We start from the raw sequence: 18,992 nt of genomic DNA on the forward strand, positions 1-18,992 counted from the left end.
GAGTGCAGAACAGCAATGATTCTCTCTTAAAGGTACAGAACATGCCTTCAACTTCATAGCAATACTGACTATTTAAAACAATGGATTAAGTCTCAGAAAACTTCGTAGATTGCTGCAAATTTTAAGAACCCTTCCAGCTCTCCGTCTGGAACCTAACTGATCAACTTACTGAGTGGAAATGCTGTGCAAATACACAATGTCTCAAGTGTTGCTTTTTTTGTTAAGGTGCAGAGAGAATAAAGACAGAAACACAGTAACATGCATTTAGACACACAGAAGAACAAACAAAAAGTTACAGGTACATACAGAGATACACAGACAGCAAGGCACATACACAGGCACACAGAGACCAACACACAGTCATACTCAAAAGGTGGAATCTTATAGAGGCACGAATTATGTGAGCTCTGGTGTGATGTATGGTAGAACTGAACAAGAAGTCTGTTGAGAACCATCCTCGCAACAGTTGCAACTTGTACCATCTTTTTTGCTTTTCACAAGCAGCATGATGAGATTCTCAATTGGCAGCGTGTGTTGCTAATTAAAGGGGATAATTGTTTGTTTTACACCTTGGGCCCAACTCATCTCATTAATATTCATCTTCCTGTCTTGCAAAACTTGTTAAACAAGCTGAACGTTGAGAGAATTCGACTGGAAACCAGAGTGAATTCAGCATGTTTGTTCTGGCACTGGGCACCAAAATCTCAGGGCATGCTCCATGAGCACTAGCCACATGCACCCCATATTCACGGGCATTAGTATCTGATATGTGCTAGCTTCTAAGAACACTCATGACACATCTCCAATCCAGTTACATGACACTTCTGCACGTCGGGCTGCAGTGCTAACTTTCATTGTAATGCTACAGGAAGGATACTGTGTGCTCAGGGATACACACCCAGTTCATGGACTGGACCGGGCTGCATCTCCAGGCTCTTCACTTACTCTTGTGGCACTCACTCACTCACACACAGCATTCTTGTGCTTTGCCCCCTCAGCCAGAGATTTGAGGCTTTTATAGTTTCTGCCTGCCTTGCCACAATAGAAGGAAGCCTGTCATGGTTATCAGCAGGCCTCAGTCAAATCAATCTTTTGTTTCGAGAGTCCCTGGACTCACAGCACCAGGAACCCGGGTTTGACTCCCACCTTGGGCGACTGTCTGTGTGGAGTTTGCATATTCTCCCAGCATCTACGTGGGTTTCCTCCGGGTGTTCCGGTTTCCTCCCACTATCCAAAGATGTGCAGGTTAGGTGAATTGGCTGTGCTAAATTGTCCATAGTGTTAGGTGCATTAGTCAAGAGTAAGTGTAGGGAAATGGGTCTGGGTGGGTTACTCTTTGGAGGGTCAATGCGGACTTGTTGAGCCAAATGCCTGTTTCCACACTATAAGGAATCTAACTTAATCTAATCAAGTCTTCAGTACCAGTGTAGGGCTATAGAAATGCTCTGTCAGCCATTCAGGGCATTAGAGTCAGGATGCTGTCCATGTAGAAGTTGGGAGGTGAATGCTGGGCACTTTGAATTTTTCTGCCCTAGATTGAGCCATTTTCTTCCTGGAATGAGAGAGAGGTGAGAGGTGAAAGTGGGAGGCACATTTCTATTGCTGGTACATATGAAGAGGTGTCTAAGTGACTGGGCAGTGCAAAGGGTTAGCTATGTTAGCTGTGTTAGCTATGGTGGGTTTTGGGATTGGTGACAGCAAATGAAGGAACATGTTTTGGGCAGTAGTGAGAGTGGCAAAGCATGCGCCTTGGTGGGAGGTGGGGATAATAGCAGAGATAGAGTGAGTGTGAGATATGAATCAAGAAAAGCACAGCAGGTCAGGCAGTATTCGAGGAGCAGGAAAATTGACATTTTGGGCAAAAGCCCTTCATCAGGGCTGGAGAGAAGATGGTAACACACATGCTGGCAGAAAGGAGAAGATCAGTGATTTTTTTTTTTAACATTGCTGTGAATTCTCCCAATAGCTGAGAATTTATGACCTGGATGGCAAATTCAGACAAGGTTGGCAGGGTCTGGTGTCTGCTGGTCCTGGGGTAAGAGAAAGTCCTGCCTCTGCACTAGCCAATCCAGCAGGACTTCCAGGTCCCTGCCACAAAATGGGGCACAAATTTCCCCCTTTTGCCACTTCCTGGACAAATAGTAGGAACTGTTTGTGCCGTTCAGCTCCAGATAGATGGTGATTGTTCGGGTACATAACAGACTTTAAAGACGATCAGGGATGCTGGTATTTCCATAGACATTCTTAGACTGGCAAGATGTTCTGGGAACAAAGTGTGGTAAGATAGGATGGAAATTGAGTTTGAGATATGCCATACACAGACACAGACATCCATACGCATATTCAAATAGACATGGAAGCACTAAATAAAAACCGAAATAACTGTGGATGCTTTAAATCAGAAACTAAAGCAGAAGTTTCTGGAAAAGCTCAGCAGGTCTGGTAGCATTTGTGCAGAGAAATCAGAACTAATGTTTCAGATCCAGTGACCTGCCTCAGACATGGAAACACATGTGCAGGCATACAGAGACCTATGCACAGACACGTAAAAAAGCGAATGCATGCATACAAGGGAGCACACACATAGAGATGTGCATGGAACCAGAAAGAGATGAACAAAGATGCAGAGGGACACCCACAGTACAGAGCAGACATATAAAGAATTAAACACAGAGACAGCAAGCATGATGGACAGCAGAGACATGGAAATATCGCAGATCCACATATATGCGGAGAATGACACAGAAATGAACATGATGCACAGAGGCACGGAAGTGATGAAGAATTTGTGGAATCAGAGATAAGTGTTCCCTATTACTGTGTTTCCTATGACTGGGTTGTCATTGTCTTCTCCATTAATATCACTGTGTTCCTCATGCTTTAGCATCCAGATTCCATATTTCTTGCTGCAGTTCTATAAATACACACAAATTAAAAATTAGATGTCAGAGTTTTAGCAGCTTGCAAAACTGCTTCTTCCCTCATATTCCAGTTTTTCATTCTTCACAAATTTTGGAATTGCTCCTGGAGAATGTGGGGTCAATAAGCTTTGATCCATTAAGAGGCATGATTCCAAAGCCAACAATCACACTTGTCATAGTGTATAGGAGTGTGCAGATAGGTTGATTAGCCATGGGAAATGCAGTGTTACAGGGGTAGGACAGGGGAGTGGGATGCACTTCGGAGGGTTGGTATGGACTCGATGGGCCAAACGGCCTGCTTCTACACTGTAGGGATTCTATGATTCTACTTTATTGTACTCTGGGATATGTGATTGCCTGCTTTCATTGGAAGCCTTCTTTAATGACTTACTCAAATGTTAATGATTATAGATGTCCATTCATATTTGATTATCATCAGGCAAGCTTACGAAATTAACAGAAAAGCATTAGATGTTATTAAATTAATTACATAAGAATGATTATAATGAAGATATTCTCCTGTTCTGCATTTTTGAACAGTATAAGAAGTTTTTTGATGAAAGCCACTCCAAGCTAGATATCCATCAACGCTTTTTAGCAGGATCGCTCGCTGGGGTTACTGCTCAGACTATCGTCTATCCAATGGAGGTAGGGACTCTCCTAACTTGCTGTTTTCAATCTGACACTAAAATTAAAACTAGGTATTGTGGAAGGAAAAGTTTTACTTGGTGGCTGCTCGGAAATATACTGGATAAAAAAATTCAGTTTGTAATTACTCATTTTATTTTTTTTTTACATTTGTACAAACACCTTGTAGTTTGACCGAATCAGATTGTTTCTGTTCATAGGTGTATTAAGGGAGGATGCTTGGCTGGTGTTTCCCACAGGTAAATATACACCACACAGTGTAAAATGTTGCCAGTGACAGCAGGAAAATTCCTTGTATGATCCAGGCTAACTCTCACAGTGTAATTCTGGTAATATTAATGGCTAAGGAAGAAATGGCTGGTACCTGCTCCTGGTCATTATCTTCAGAGTCCAGTCATTCTGCAAGATTAGTTTATATCTATATGTGAAAAGCTTTGCAAGTCAACATATAACAACTGAAGCAGGAGTCTATGTTTTAGAATCCTAGATTAGAATCACAGAATCTTACAGCAGCGACTGAGGCAATTCAGCCTGGTGTGCCTCTTCCCATGTCTTTTATCAGGTCTGTCAAATTTATGGAGTCAGAAAGTGAATATGACATTCAGTTTGCAAGTGAGAAATGTGAATCTGTAAGTAACTTCTTAAACTCATTCATAATATATTCCATCGAAGAGGAAAGATTGAAGAACAATGCTATCAAAATAAATCTAAAAGCACACAATGCTTTGAAAATTAATGGTAGGCAGAGTAATGCTTTTAATGAGGTCAGCCAGATGGATGACATAGAATATAAATTCCCTGACTGAGGCTGTTAGTTTGGTCCAGTCAGGGAGCTCTGGCTGACATATAAACAAGTGTGTCAGAAGTTCTGTTCACTCTTGAGAGCTGGGTCTGAGGAAGCTGGATCAGTATCAAGGATTTTCCATGTGTAAGTAATGGGTGACTTGGTGATGGGATATTGGCCTCTGTGAACTTGTTTCAGTGCAACAAGAGAAAAGCACACTCTTGAAAAAATTTCCTCACAATCGTCGTGTTTGAATTGGGGTAAGCATCATGCCATTATTTGGGAAGCATGACTCTTCAATCCTGCCATTTAAGACTGGGCCTAGTAGGTGGAAAGAATGCATAGGCAAATGACATTGGGGCAGACAAGAAGCAACAAGTAATCCTCCTGACAGCTTATGGAGCTCTTTTGGATATTAGGAGCCTAACTTTTCTTGAAGTATCAGAAACTAAATCCTTTCAAGTGCAGTTGAATTTAGGAAAGCAATGTTAAGACCCCAAACTTCCACTAATTCTAAAATACTATAGGTTTTAATCATCAATTCAAGAACCAGGGGACTCTGTATGGGGACTTTTGACTAGGCTAAGGTGACTGACAGAGGCATGTATGTGGTTTAGTACTTAATGAGATGCTGAGGAACTGTTTGGTATGTGGGATTAAAGGTGTAACCATGCAAAAGTGCCTACTAGCTGAAGCCCATCTAGACTTCTAACAGGCACCGCAACTGGCTTTATCTTTTGAATATGTGGCAAGTGGAGCATATGAGTTACATGGTATTCTAATGGAAGTAGACAGCCTCGCCACTCTAACTAAGGTGGGGAACAACAAAAGATTGAAGGCAATGGTATAGACTCACCCAGGACATATCTGAAAAGAGGGATTCTTGGTCAGCCCACAGCAAAACCCCAAAACAAAGCCAAGCCTCAGCCAAAAGGATAAAATTGTCTTCAGGATGTGGGACAGCAAGCTGTTATATTTGTTGTTGGTATACAGACCCAAGACAGTAAAGGAATCCCACGAGACCTGAATTGAATAATAGAATTCATAGTCCAATATCCAGGAGCACACCCCAGGAAGTCCTCCTACATTTGGTTTAGAACAGTTGCATAAATGGTCACCAGGTTCCAATGGAAGTCAATACTGGCGCAGACATTTCAGTGATCGCAAAACTAATCTTTCACAAAATTCACTGTGGATTTCAACCCCTAAGCTTGTGCAAGACTCAGCTAGACTGAGAATCTTTTGCCAGGGAACCTTTACAGATTAAAGATACAACTTTACAGAGGGATCTTGTGGTCCATGTCATAGATCCCTCAAAGTTGCCACCCAAATTGATAGGCTTGTTTGTATGGTTTGTTGGCTTTCATTAGCAAGGAGAAAGTGAGGACTGCAGATGCTGGAGATCAGAGCTGAAAATGTGTTGCTGGAAAAGCGCAGCAGGTCAGGCAGCATCCAAGGAACAGGAGAATCAATGTTTCGGGGATAAGCCCTTCTTGGATGTTCCTTGGATGCTGCCTGACCTGCTGCGCTTTTCCAGCAACACATTTTCATTAGCAAGGGGATTGTGTTTAAGAGCAATGCGGTTATGCTGCAGCTCTATAAAGCCCTAGTTAGACCACTCTTGAAATATTGAGTTCAGTTCTGGTCACCTCATTATAGGAAGGATACATAAGCTTTAGAAAAGGTGTAGAGGAGATTTACCAGGATGCTGCCTGGACTGGAGGGCATGTCTTATAAAGAAAGGTTGAGGGAGCGAGGGCTTTTCTCATTGGAATGAAGAAAGATGAGAGGTGACTTGATAGAGGCATACAAGATGATGAGAGGCATAGTTAGACTGGGTAGCCAGAGACTTTTTCCCAGGGCAGAAATGGCTATCACAGGGGGGCATAATTTTAAGGTGATTGGAGCAAGGTTTAGGGGAGATGTCAGAGGTAGGTTCTTTACTCAGAGTGGCGGGTGCGTGGAATGCCCTGCCAGCAGTGGTAGTAGAGTCAGAGACATGAGGGACATTTAAACGAGTTTTGAAGAGGCACATGGATGATAGTAAAATGGAAGATATGTAGGTAGTTTGATCTTAGAGTAGGATAAATGCTCGGCACATCATTGAGGGCTAAAGCACCTGCACTGTGTTGTACTGTTCTATGTTCTAACTTGAGTTGCAGTTTCTCATAAGAAGCAGCTGGTTAAGTTGTCACTGATGGTAGTAAAAGACTCAGGCCCAAGCTTGATGGGGCAGAATTGGTTGAGAAAGATTCATCCAGATTGATGCAACATCTTTTGATTAGAACATAGAACATTACAGTGCAGTACAAGTCATTCGGCCCTTGATGTTGCGCCGACCTATGAAACCAATCTGAAGCTCATCTAATCTTTACTCTATTCCGTTATCATCCATATGTTTATCCAATGACCATTTAAATGCCCTTAAAGTTGGGGAGACTACTACTGTTGCAGGCACCGCGTTCCACACCCCTACTACTCTCTGAGTAAAGAACCTACCTCTGACATCTGTCCTACATCTACCACCCCTCAATTTAAAGCTTTGTCCCCTAATGCTAGCCGTCACCATCCAAGGAAAAAGGCTCTCACTATCCACTCGATCTAATCCTCTGATCATTTTGTATGTTAGAAAATGGTTGCCTGAGTGAAGTCCTAATTAAATGCCAGGAAATTTTCAGGTAGATCTCAGGACTATCAAAAGAGCTAAGGCAATCTTTTATGTTGACAAGAAAGCAATTCCACGATTCTGCAAGGCCCACCCAGTACCTTTTGCCTATGGGCAAAAGTAGAGGCAGAAATCAGAAGACCAGAAAGCAAAAGAATCATCAAACCAGTCCAGTTTGTGAAATGGGCAACAGGAAATGGAACACCACAGTTGACTAGTGGTTCGGTTGCCTTTCTGACAATTTTAAACAGTGGGAAACCATTTTTTGCAGCTGGGTAAATACCCAATCTCTCGCATAGATGATTTATCCACACAGCTGGCAGGGGTGCTATCCTTTACAAAGGTGGATATAAACCATGAGTACTTGCAATTGCAGTTCAACAAGGATTCCCAGATGTAAGCTACAATTAACACCCATAAGGGTTTGTATTTATATACGAAACTGCCATTTGGGGTATCACGAGCCTCTGCACTTTTTCAGTGGCCAATGGAGAACATTTTACTGGTACACTCCCAGATTGCTATTTATCTAGACTATGCGCTAATAACAGGGAAGACAAGTAAGGAACACTTAGAGATCTTGGACATGATTCATAGACATTTCTCCCAGGCAGGTGTGCACTTAGAAGGGAAAAATGCATGTTCCAGGCACCCCAAATGACCTACTTGGGTTATAGATTCGGCGACCCAGTGAAAAATAAGTTGAGGTTGATCAAAGGTGTCTTGGCTCCCACATTTGCACCGGAGCTTAGGTCTTTCCTAGGAAGACCTAAGAACAGGAAATGACATCACCAACCCAAAGAAACCCAAACATATAAATAGAAAGCAGGAATCATCAGAAGTACTTCGCCTGGAAGCCTATTGAAGATGTTATCTAGTAGGGTGACAAAGTGTCTGGAAATGAACCTTCCAGCTCAGCGAGCAAACCTACATCCAGAACCTCAACCTGAGCTACAAATCTTCTCAAAACTTGTTCTTTCCTAAGGCTGGTGAACTACAATAGAAAGTTCATACATAACCTGGTCTCTATCTTGGCACCTTTACATCAACTCTTAAAAATATCAGCCTTGGAAATGTTCCCAGAGCGAAGCCATAGTCCTCAGGCAAATGAGGAAACAGCTATTATCCTCGAAGGTACACTATGATCCTTATGATAACTATGGCACAGTAAGATCTGGTTTTGACATCCGATCTCTCCCTCAGTGGCATTGGGTTATTATAAGCTCATTGGTGGCCCAGTGAAGTGGAATGTCAAACAGTGTATGTATTCAGGACTTTGGCTAATGTAGAGTGTAAATTTTGCCCAGATAGAGAAGGAAAGTTTGGCAGTCATTTTTTTTAGATTAGATTAGACTCCCTACAGTGTGGAAACAGGCCCTTCGGCCCAACAAGTCCACACCGATCCTCCGAAGAGTAACCCACCCAGAACCATTCCCCTTTGACTAATGCACCTAACACTATGGGCAATTTAGCATGGCCAATTCACCTGACCTGCACATCTTTGGACTGTGGGAGGAAACCGGAGCACCCAGAGGAAACCCACGCAGACACGGGGAGAATGTGCAAACTCCACACAGACAGTTGCCCGAGTCTGGAATCGAACCCGGGTCACTGGTGCTGTAAGGCAGCAGTGCTAACCGCTGAGCCACTGTGCCACTCCAATTTCATTAGCTTTTCATTAGCTTAAGAGGTCAATAACTCAGCAGGAAGTTCCACCAATACCTTTATGATATATATATTTGTAATAATAAAGTACAACAAATCCCTGCTAGGTCTAGTTAAAAAGGGCAAGACAATGCTGCCCATAATCTCAGACCGAATTCAAAGGTGGTCTCTAATACTAAGTGCATATAATTGCAAGTTGGAACACCATCCAGGACCCAAGTAGCAAATATGGATGCATTGAGTCACCTCCCACTGGCAGAAACACGAGCCATGGTACCACCGCAGGAAGAGTTTGTAACAGTCCCTTTTTTTAAAAAGCTCTTTCCTCTCACCTTAATAACATGCCCTCAGTCTTGAAAACCCCCAACCTAGGGAAAAGACACCTACCATTAAATGTATCTATACCCCTCATGAGTTTATAAGCCTCTATAAGAACACTCATCAACCTCCTATGCTCCAGTGAAAAAGTCCCAGACTATCCAGTCTTTTTTTATAACTCAAACCTTTCATCATGGTGATAAATCTCTTCTGAGCCCTATGTATTATATATGCAGTAAGAAAATCACTACGCTGCTGTTCTTGTACTGTTTTCATTAGCTTAAGAGGTCAATAACTCGACTGAACAGATTTAGGACAATCAACAGAAGAACCAGGAGAAATACAAGGAACAGCTTTTATGCAACTTCGGTGGTGGGTTCAGATTCCTTCAAAAAGTGATTTACTAAAAACTTGCCAGAGAAAAAAAACATTCTAGAGTATGTAGAAAAAGTGGAGAGTGAGCTAACTGGAATGTACTTTGAATGACCTTGTACAGATGTGATGAGTTTAACAGCCTCTTTTGAATGCTATGCAGATCAATTATTCTTTAATTTTAGCTTTAATCTATTTTCTTTGGTACTAATTTGAATGTCACTAGAAACTGTTTATTAAAATACTTCATTTTTACAATGTAACAATATCTTGCTTTAACATTCCCTCTACATAGAGAACAATCCAACTTCTCCAGCCCTTCTACATAATACTGATCTCTCATCACTGATACCAGTTAACCTGATCTTTAGCATCTGCAAGTCCTTCACTGTGATGTCCAGAATTCCATACAATATTCCAGCTGAGATCTTAAATTCCTTGCTTTTTGTACTCAAAAGCCCAGGATCCCTGCACCTGTACCATTTTGCCTTTCCTCAGTCTTCCTAAATTAAATGTATCATTTCACACTCATCTGCATTAGATTTTATCTTCCACGTACTTGCTCATATTACCAGTATGTTTGAGTGCTATCAAAGACTGCATGTCCCTGTTCTTGTGTTTCATTTTATGTGCAAACTTTATGATGATGCCCTCTGTGGCCAAGCAATGAATATATATCTTTGATATTGACTCCTGTCGCATACCTCGTTGCAGTCTGGAAATCAACCATTCAATATTACTTAGATAATTTTTTCATCCACAATGCCACACCCCCTTCAATTCCATGAACTTTAGTTTTGTTGATAAGTCATATCAAATGCACAGCTCTCACCAACACTGTCCCTGGGATATTTTGAATTGCTGTAAATGTCTGCAGCTTGGTAAAATCTCTGGAATTTTATTTTGTCTGTTACATTTGGAAATTCCCTCTAACCCAAAAACAACAAAATGAAATGAAATCTAAGCATCTATCATCACTGACAGTCTGACAAGAAGTGCTTGCTTCTTTTCTGAACTTTAGGTACTGAAGACAAGACTTGCATTGGGGCACACGGGCGAGTACAAGGGCATCATGGACTGTGCAAGGATCCTTATCAAAAATGAAGGCATCTCTGCCCTTTATGTAGGATACATTCCAAACCTTCTGGGCATCATTCCTTATGCTGGGATTGAGCTTACTGTATATGAAGTAAGTTTCAAAATAAATACAATAGATTTGCATGAAATTGTGTCCCTGTAAAATCTATTCCTTATAAGTAATGTAATTTGGATATTTGGTCCAGTGTCAGTGAGAATACATGGAATTGTGGTACTCTTGGCCCAGAAGTAATTTGAAAATTACCATGCAGCCTCCTTAGACTGCTGTTCCATAAGACCTCGTCATTGGTACCCTGTCATGTGGTTCTGCACATGGCCTGTGCCATGCTGCCTCTTCACAGTTTATGCCATGCTGCCTCCTCATAACCTTTATCTGCTCCCACCATGTATCTTCAGAGCCGGAGTGTTTCCCAGCTCTAATATAAAACAAATCTGCAATTCTGGAGATCTCAAATATAAGCCAAAAAGAACTGGAGAATCTTGGTCTGCTAGACTTGCTGAGTTTCTCCAGCAGTTTGGTTTTCACATGTTCAGCATGTGCAACATTTTGTGTTTATTAATAAAAGGGGAAATGACCTCCAAAATATTGACTCAATCTTCTCACTTGCCCTTTACTCTTTGGTCAAGTGTGCATGGTTATTGACAGATTTGGATAGTGGTTAGAAGTGATATGTGTCCTATATAAATGCCAGAAAATGCTGACTATGCAATTGAGTCACTTCTCTGTCAGTATCATATACATGACTTGTTGATCCCCAGCCAGTCACTTCTACAAACATAAAGACAAAAATGAGGGGACCTTGTCCGAATCCTCTCCATCCATCTTTGCTGTCCTATCACTGATGCCTATCAGTAAGAAAGCATTCAATGTCATGTCATACTCTTAATTATACTCAAAACTCTCCAGCAACTAGACAAGGTCCAAGGCTAAAGATAAGTGTCCTAACAGGGATATTTCACACATCCATCTTCCCACAGTTCCTAGATCCCAGTGACAGCTGTTTAGCCTATACATCAACACAATAATGTAACTGAAAGCATACACTGCAGATTTGTGAACTGACCTGATTGTAAGTACCTTATATTTAAACTTAGTATCTGCTCCTTTCCGTGTTTGAATTATTTTTTATTTGTGTATTTTATTCATATTCAATCAAGAGTGTGAAGAAAGCCTACTGCCAGAGATACGGCCAAAACCCAAGTGACCCTGGAATCATTGTTCATCTTGGCTGTGGCACCATCTCTAGCACCTGTGGTCAGCTGGGCAGTTATCCTCTGGCACTTGTGAGGACCAAAATGCAAGCACATGGTGAGGCCTGTCATATTTCACTAATTTTCAGGTACTACTTCTGTAATGAAGATTTGTGTGTAAGGGAAAGGCTGTTGCATAATGGTAGTGTCACTGGACTATTAATCCAGAACCCCTAATTTTCTGGGGACATGGGTTTGAATTCCACCATGGTAGTGGTGACATTTGAACTGAGGAAAGAAAATCTGAAGTTAAAAGCTAGTCTAATTGCAACCATTTATCCATCGTTGTTTGCAGTAAAATCCCACCGATTCACTAAATTCACTTTTGGGAAGGAAATCTGCCCTCCTCATTAACTGGTCTGGCCTACATGTGACCTCAAATCCACAGCAACATGGTTGATTCATAACTGTCCTCTGAAGTAGCTCAGCAAGCCACTCAGTTCACGACAAAAATGATGGCCCAGTCATTGATGCCTACACAAATGAATTTAAAAAAAGGATGAATGCAGTGAGTCACTTGCTAAGTAATAATATTGAGACAGTGGAGTAATTTATTGAAAATTGGGTTGTGTTGTTAGAACGTGGTGTACTTAGGTGTTAAATAGTGGCAGGGAATAGGTCAATGCCAAGGCTTATTGACACCCATCTGAAGAGGGATGGATAATTTGGGAAATTTGTCAGGTGTATTTGATTCAAAAGATGGAACCGCTCATGTCTGAGAGTTTTATTTTTATGCAAGGCTTTCAGTAAAGGGGTCAAGGTCTGGATGGCAAGGAAGTGAACAATTTCAGAGGTTTTGGGATTTGATCAGGGCAAGATGGTAGGGGTGAATTCAGGGAAGATGGGTACAGGTCGGAGATTGTGAGAGATTGTTTAATATACCACAGGGTATGTGTTGGAGATTGCAGGGTACTGTTTTATTATTGGGCAATGATGGAAATATTCCTGCTCTTCCTCAAGTGTTGTCAAAACTTGATAGATATGATCCTTCTCACTTTGACTTGCCCTTCTTTTTGATACTTGGGAAATCTATTAGTTAAATTGTTCTGTTAAACTGGAAACACGCAAAGACCAAAAGTCTTCTATGAATTCACCTGCATTCTTTCAAATAATTGTTCACCCTTTCCACCATGTTCTTGCGCCCTCATTCTTTGAGCTGATTTATTGCCTCCCATTCCTGATCAGTCTTTGTTAAATGCTGAAATGAATGATTTTGACATGGGTTGGGGTCAGGCTTAGAATTTAGAATATTTAATATTGCATCCGATTCAAGCATATTAGTCATTGGGGTTAAAACTACCTGATTTATTTCTGATTGCCGTTTTGGTTATGTTTCAAATGTTTTATCAGATGTTTCTGTCTTGGTGACAGTGTTAGAATTTTGGAGCACTATCGACAGTAAATCTGGTGTTACAAGCAAGGCTGGCGGGGTCACTGATTTCTAGTCTCACACTTTACCCAACACAACAAATTTTAAAATTTAACTATGGTGGTGATACGGCCAATTACATAGGCTTGAAACTATACCGTCGATTCATAGAATTATACAGTACAGAATGCATGCTTCAGCCCATCAAACTCGCACTGACAAAAAAAACTACTCTAAACCTACACTAGTACCATTGATTTAGTATTTGAAATAATTCAACCAAGCTTCTTTCATCAATAAAGAATAACTGCCGTAGTTGTGGGTGTGTTTGCCGAGTTGGGAAGTTGATTTGCAGATGTTTCATCCCCCGTCTAGGTGACATCTTCAGTCCTTTGGAGCCTCCTGTGAAGTGTTGTTATACTGTGTCTTCTGGAATTTGTTTGGTTACGTTCCTGCTGCTTCCAGTTGCTGGTTCTGGTTATTCATTGTAGTGGCTGGTCTCTTGGGTCTAGGCCTATCTGTCTGTTGATGGAATCTATAGATGAGTGCCATGCTTCTAGAAATTCTCTGGCTGATCTCTGTTTAGGTCTTGTTCTATGATCGTTGTGTTGTCCCAGTCGAATTTGTGGTCCTTGTCATCTGTGTGCGTGGCTACTAGGGACAGCTGGTCGTGGCGATCATGGCTAGTTGGTGTTCGTGGATGCAGATTGCTTATTGTCTGCCTGTTTGTCCTATACAGAGGAACCTCGATTATCCTACATTCGGTTGACCAAATTTCGGATGATCTGAACAAGGTTGCAAAGTCTCGATGTGTGGCTAACTATGTTATCCGACATCGATTATCCGGCATTTGATTATCCAAGCCAAATACTCCCTGCCCATGTCCTTCGGATAATCAAGGTTCCTCTGTATAGTGTTTTATGCAGTCTTTGCATGGAATATTATAAATTACGTTAGTTTTGCACATGTTGGGTACAGGGTCTTTTGTCCTGGTGAGTGTGCCTGTCGGTTTATGGGCTGTCATGAATCTGAGCAGTTGGAGAAGTCTGGCTGTTAGTTCTAAGATTTTTTTTTTATACAAGGTAGCATGGCTGGTGTGTTGAGTCATGGCATGTCCTTGTTTGTTGTTTGTCTGTTAGGCATCTGCAGATGAAGTTACAGGGATGAAGATGCAGTTCATGGTGAAGAATCAGTTCTTCTCTTTGCAGATTGGGAGTGCTACAGTGTGTTGTAGCCATTTTGAACAGAGTCCTAGTGCAACTTCTCTTGTATGTGTTCGGGTGGTTGTTATTGTAGTTCAGGATCTGGTCCGTGTGCGTGGCTTTCCTATACACTCTTGTGGGGCAGTCATTGTTCTGTGTTCTTTCTACCATCACATCCAGAAATGGGAGTTGGTTCTTGGTTTCCTCCTCTCTTGTAAGTCTGATCCATGTGAGCATGGTTATGATAATCCAGTGTGTGTTCTTGATCTCTATTTTCTTAATAATTACAAAACTGTTGTCCATGTATCTGATCCAGAGTTTGGGTCAGATTTGTGGAAGGGTATTTCTTTCAGTCTTTGCATCACCACTTCCGCTATAAGCCCAGAGATGGGTGAGCCCATAGGTGTTCCATTGAGCTGTTCATATATTTAGTTGTTGAATGTGAAGTGCGTTGTCAAGCACAGGTCTAGTAGTTTGAGCATGCAGTCCTTGTTTCCAGTTGTGTCGTCTGTTCTGTTTATCCAGGAAGTTGGCTATTGTCTTTCTGGCTAGAGTTTTGTCAATTGACGTGAACAGTGCCATTACAGCGAGTGAGACCATTGCTTCATCCTTGTCTATATTTATGTTCTTGATGTCATCTAGGAATTTCTGTGATGATTGTATGGAGTATTTGGACCCACTGATAAGGCCTCCAAGCCCTCTGTTTCTTTGTCTCCCGCTGACCCAACCAGTACCCCTCCACTGACACACTCATTCGATTGGCGGACTGGTCTTCACCCTCAACAACTTCTCCTTCGAAACCTCCCACTTTCTTCAGACCAAAGGGATAGCCATGGGCACGTGCATGTGCCCTAGCTATGCCTGCATCTTCAAGGAATACGTGGAACAGTCCACCTTCTGGTCTTACCCTGGCACCACTCCCAACCTTTTCCTCTGCTACAGAGGTTGAACAGTTCATCAACTTCACCACTACCTTCTATCCTGACCTTAAGTTCACCTGGACTATCTTAGACATCTCCCTCACCCCCATCCTGGACCTCTCTGTCTCAATCTCCGGTGACCGACTCATGGACATCTGTTTCAAAATCACCGACTCCCACAGCTACCTGGACTATACATCCTCCCATTCCACCCCCCTATAAAACACAATACTTTACTCCCAATTCCTTTGCCTCCACCATATCTGCTCCCAGGAGGCGCAAATCCACTCCAGGATATCCCAGATGGCCTCCTATTTCAAGAACTGCAATTTCCCCTTCCACATGATCAACAATCCCTGCAGTGCATCTCCACCACTTCCTGCAGTTCCATTCTCGAACCCCTCCAACCACAACAAGGATAGAACCTTCCCCCCACCCCCGGTCACCACCTTCCACCCCACCAACCTCCGGACACAGCGCATTATCATCTGCTATTTCTGTCACTTGCAATCAGATCTCACCACTAGAGATATATTCCCCTCCCCATCCCTATCTGTGTTCAGCAGAGACCATTCCCTCTGACTCCCTCGTTAGGTCCACCTTATCCCAGATCCAGCCCTCCAAGTCAGCACTGCTGTCTTAAACTGTCCTACCTGTCCATTTTCCTTCCCACCTCTCCCCTCCACCCTCTCTGCCGACCTATCACTATCACCCCTCACCTACATCTACCTAATGCCTTCCCAGCTACCTTCCTCCCACCTACACCCTTCTTTTTATCTCTCAGCTCCCTTTCCTGTCCCACATTCCTGATCAAGGGCTTATGCCCGAAACGTCGACTCTCCTCCTTCTCAGATGCTGCCTGAGTTGCTGTGCTTTTCCAGCACCACACTTTTCGCCTCTGATCTCCAACATCTCCAGGGGCAGCACAGTGGGCTCAGTGGTTAGCACTGCTGCCTCACAGCGCCAGTGACCCGGGTTCGATTCCAGACTCGGGCAACTGTCTGTGTGGCGTTTGTACATTCTCCCCATGTCTGCGTGAGTTTACTCCAGGTGCTCTGGTATCCTCCCAAAAACCAAAGATGTGCTGGTTAGGTAAATTGGCCATGCTAAATTGCCCATAATGTTCAGGAATGTGTAGGTTAGTTGCATCAGTCAGGAGTAAATGTGGCATAATAGGATAGGGAAATGGGTGAGTTACTTTTTGGAGGGTCAGTGTGGACTTGTTGAGCCAACGGGCTTGTTTCCACACTGTAGGGATTCTATGAAAGCATCTGCAGTCCTCACTTTCTCCTATTTATCACAAATACAACTTCATAGAGTCATAGAGATATAAAGCAGGGAAACAGACCCTTTGATCCAACTTGTCCATGCCAATCAGATATCCTAAAACAAATAATAAGGATAATGGATTTCTGATTGGCATGGACAAGTTGGATCAAAGGGTCTGTTTCCCTGCTTTACATCTCTATGACTCTATGAAGTTGTATCTGTGATAAACTAGGAGAAAATGAAGACTGCAGATGCTGTCATAGAATCCCTACAGTGTGGAAACAGGCCCATTGGCTCAACAAGTCCACACCGACCCTTCAAAAAGCACCTCATCCATTGCCCTACCTTATTACTCCATATTTACTCCTGACTAATGCAACTAACCTATGATTTGGAGATGCCGGTGTTGGACTAGGTGTACAAAGTTAAAAATCACACAACACCAGATTATAGACCAACAGGTTTATTTGGAAGCACTAGCTTTTGGAGCGCTGCTCCTTCATCAGGTGGTTGCTCTGATGAACTACCTGATGAAAGAGCAGCGCTTCCAAGTATACCTGTTGGACTAAAACCTGGTGTTGTATGATTTTTAACTTTGCACCTAACCTACACATCCCTGAACACCATTATCCTAAATTAAGCTAGTCCCATTTGCCAGCATTTAGTCTATATCCTTCTAAACCATTCTGATTCATGTACCCATTCAGATGCCTTTTAAATGTTGTAATCATACCAGTGTCCACCACTTCCTCTGGCAGCTCATTCCACACACACAGTACTCTCTGTGTGGAAAAAAAAAGCCCCTTAGGTTCCTTTTAAATCTTTTCTTTCTCAACTTAAACCTATGCCCTCTACCATGGATTCCCCTACCATGGGGAAAAGACCTTGGCTATTAACCCTATCAATGCCCTTCGTGATTTTATTAACTTGCCCCTTTTTTTTTAGCTTAATTAAGGAAACATGCAAAGATTATTGACAAAAACTTGGATTGTGCAAAAAACAGAAATATCCCATCATCCCAACGTTAAGCTGAGGCAAATATGTGTAGCAGACAATTGTAGAATACCTACAGTGTGGTAACAGGACATTTGGCCTAACAAGTCCACACTGACCCTCCGAAGAGTAACCCATCCAGACCCATTCCCCTATCCTATTACTCTATGTTTACCCTGGTTAATGCACCTAACTTACACACCCTTAAACACTATGGGCAATTTAGCATGGCCAATTCACTTAACCTGCACATCTTTGGATTGTGGGAGGAAACCGGAGCACCCAGAGGAAACCCAGGCAGACACGGGGAGAATGTGCAAACTCCACATAGACTGAGGCTCGAATCAAGTGTGGATCCTCGGCTGACCGCTGAGCCACCATGCCGCCATGATAGATGAACGAATCAAATAGCATCAAACAGTGAGGACTTGCAGATGCTGAAGGTCAGAGTTACGATTAGAGTGATGCTGGTAAAGCACAGCAGGTCAGGCAGCATCCGAGGAGCAGGAAAATCGCCGTTTTGGGTAGGAGCTCTTCATCAGGAATGAGGCTGGGAATCTCCAGAGTGGAAAAATAAATGGAGGGGGGTGAGGCTGGGGAGAAGGTAGCTAAGAGTGCAATAGGTGAATGGATGTGGGGATAGGTTGGAGAGGAGGTTGGAGTGGATAGGTGGGAAAGAAGATTGGCAGGTAGGACAGGCCATGAGGATGGTGCTGAGCTGGAAGGTTGGAACTCGGTTAAGGTGGGGGGAGGGGAAATGAGGAAACTGGTGAAGTCCACATTGATACCCTGGATTTGAAGTGTTCCGAGGTGGAAGATGAGGCGTTCTTCCTCCAGGCAGTGGGCGGGGAGGGAATGGTGGTGAAGGAGGCCCAGGGCCTGCAAGTCCTCGGCAGAGTGGGAGGGGGGCTTTGAAATATTCAGCCACGGGGCGGTGGGTTTGATTGGTGCGGGTGTCCCAGAGATGTTCCCTAAAGCGCTCTGCGAGAAGGCGTCCAGTCTCCAGGAGACACCTTCCCCTGCCACCACAGGAATTGCAAAACCTGCGCCCACATCTCCCCCCCTCACCTCCATCCAAGGCCCCAAAGGAGCCTTCTACATCCATCAAAGTTTCACCCGCACTTCCACAAATGTCATTTGTTGTGTCCGTTGCTCCTGATGTGGTCTCCTCTACATCGGGGAGACTGATCACCTTCTCGCAGAGCCTTTCAGGGAGCATCTCTGCACCATCCTCATGACTTGTCTTACCTGCCAATCTTCTTTCCCACCTATCTGCTCCACCCTCCTCTCCGACCTATCACATTCATCCCCACCTCCATCCACCTATTGCTCTCTTAGCTACCCTTCTTCCCAGCCCCATCTCCCTCCCATTTATCTCTCCACCCTCGGATGCTGCCTGATCTGCTGTGCTTTTCCAACACCACTCTAAACAAGCATCACCTAGCAAGTTCTGCCCCAGCTTTGTTGTCAGAGCTCAGACATTGAAGAAAAACTGCTTCTGTGATTTCAACCTCACT

At 43.0% G+C, this 18,992-nt stretch overlaps 1 protein-coding gene across 4 annotated transcripts in view; it reads left to right on the top strand.

The window, feature by feature from the left end:
• Window positions 1–18,992, top strand: part of LOC122541109 (calcium-binding mitochondrial carrier protein SCaMC-3-like) — a 130,791-nt gene that overhangs the window by 83,915 nt on the left and 27,884 nt on the right. For 3 of the 4 annotated variants that reach the window (XM_043677675.1, XM_043677674.1, XM_043677677.1), the window contains 3 exons: window positions 3,462–3,569; window positions 10,395–10,562; window positions 11,630–11,780. In XM_043677675.1, coding sequence (XP_043533610.1) covers window positions 3,462–3,569; window positions 10,395–10,562; window positions 11,630–11,780 — 427 coding nt within the window. The remainder of the gene's footprint in view (window positions 1–3,461; window positions 3,570–10,394; window positions 10,563–11,629; window positions 11,781–18,992) is intronic. The other variant, XM_043677676.1, reaches the window with a different exon arrangement.

Source organism: Chiloscyllium plagiosum, chromosome 36 (genome assembly GCF_004010195.1).
Source record: "Chiloscyllium plagiosum isolate BGI_BamShark_2017 chromosome 36, ASM401019v2, whole genome shotgun sequence".
Taxonomy (NCBI): domain Eukaryota; kingdom Metazoa; phylum Chordata; class Chondrichthyes; order Orectolobiformes; family Hemiscylliidae; genus Chiloscyllium; species Chiloscyllium plagiosum.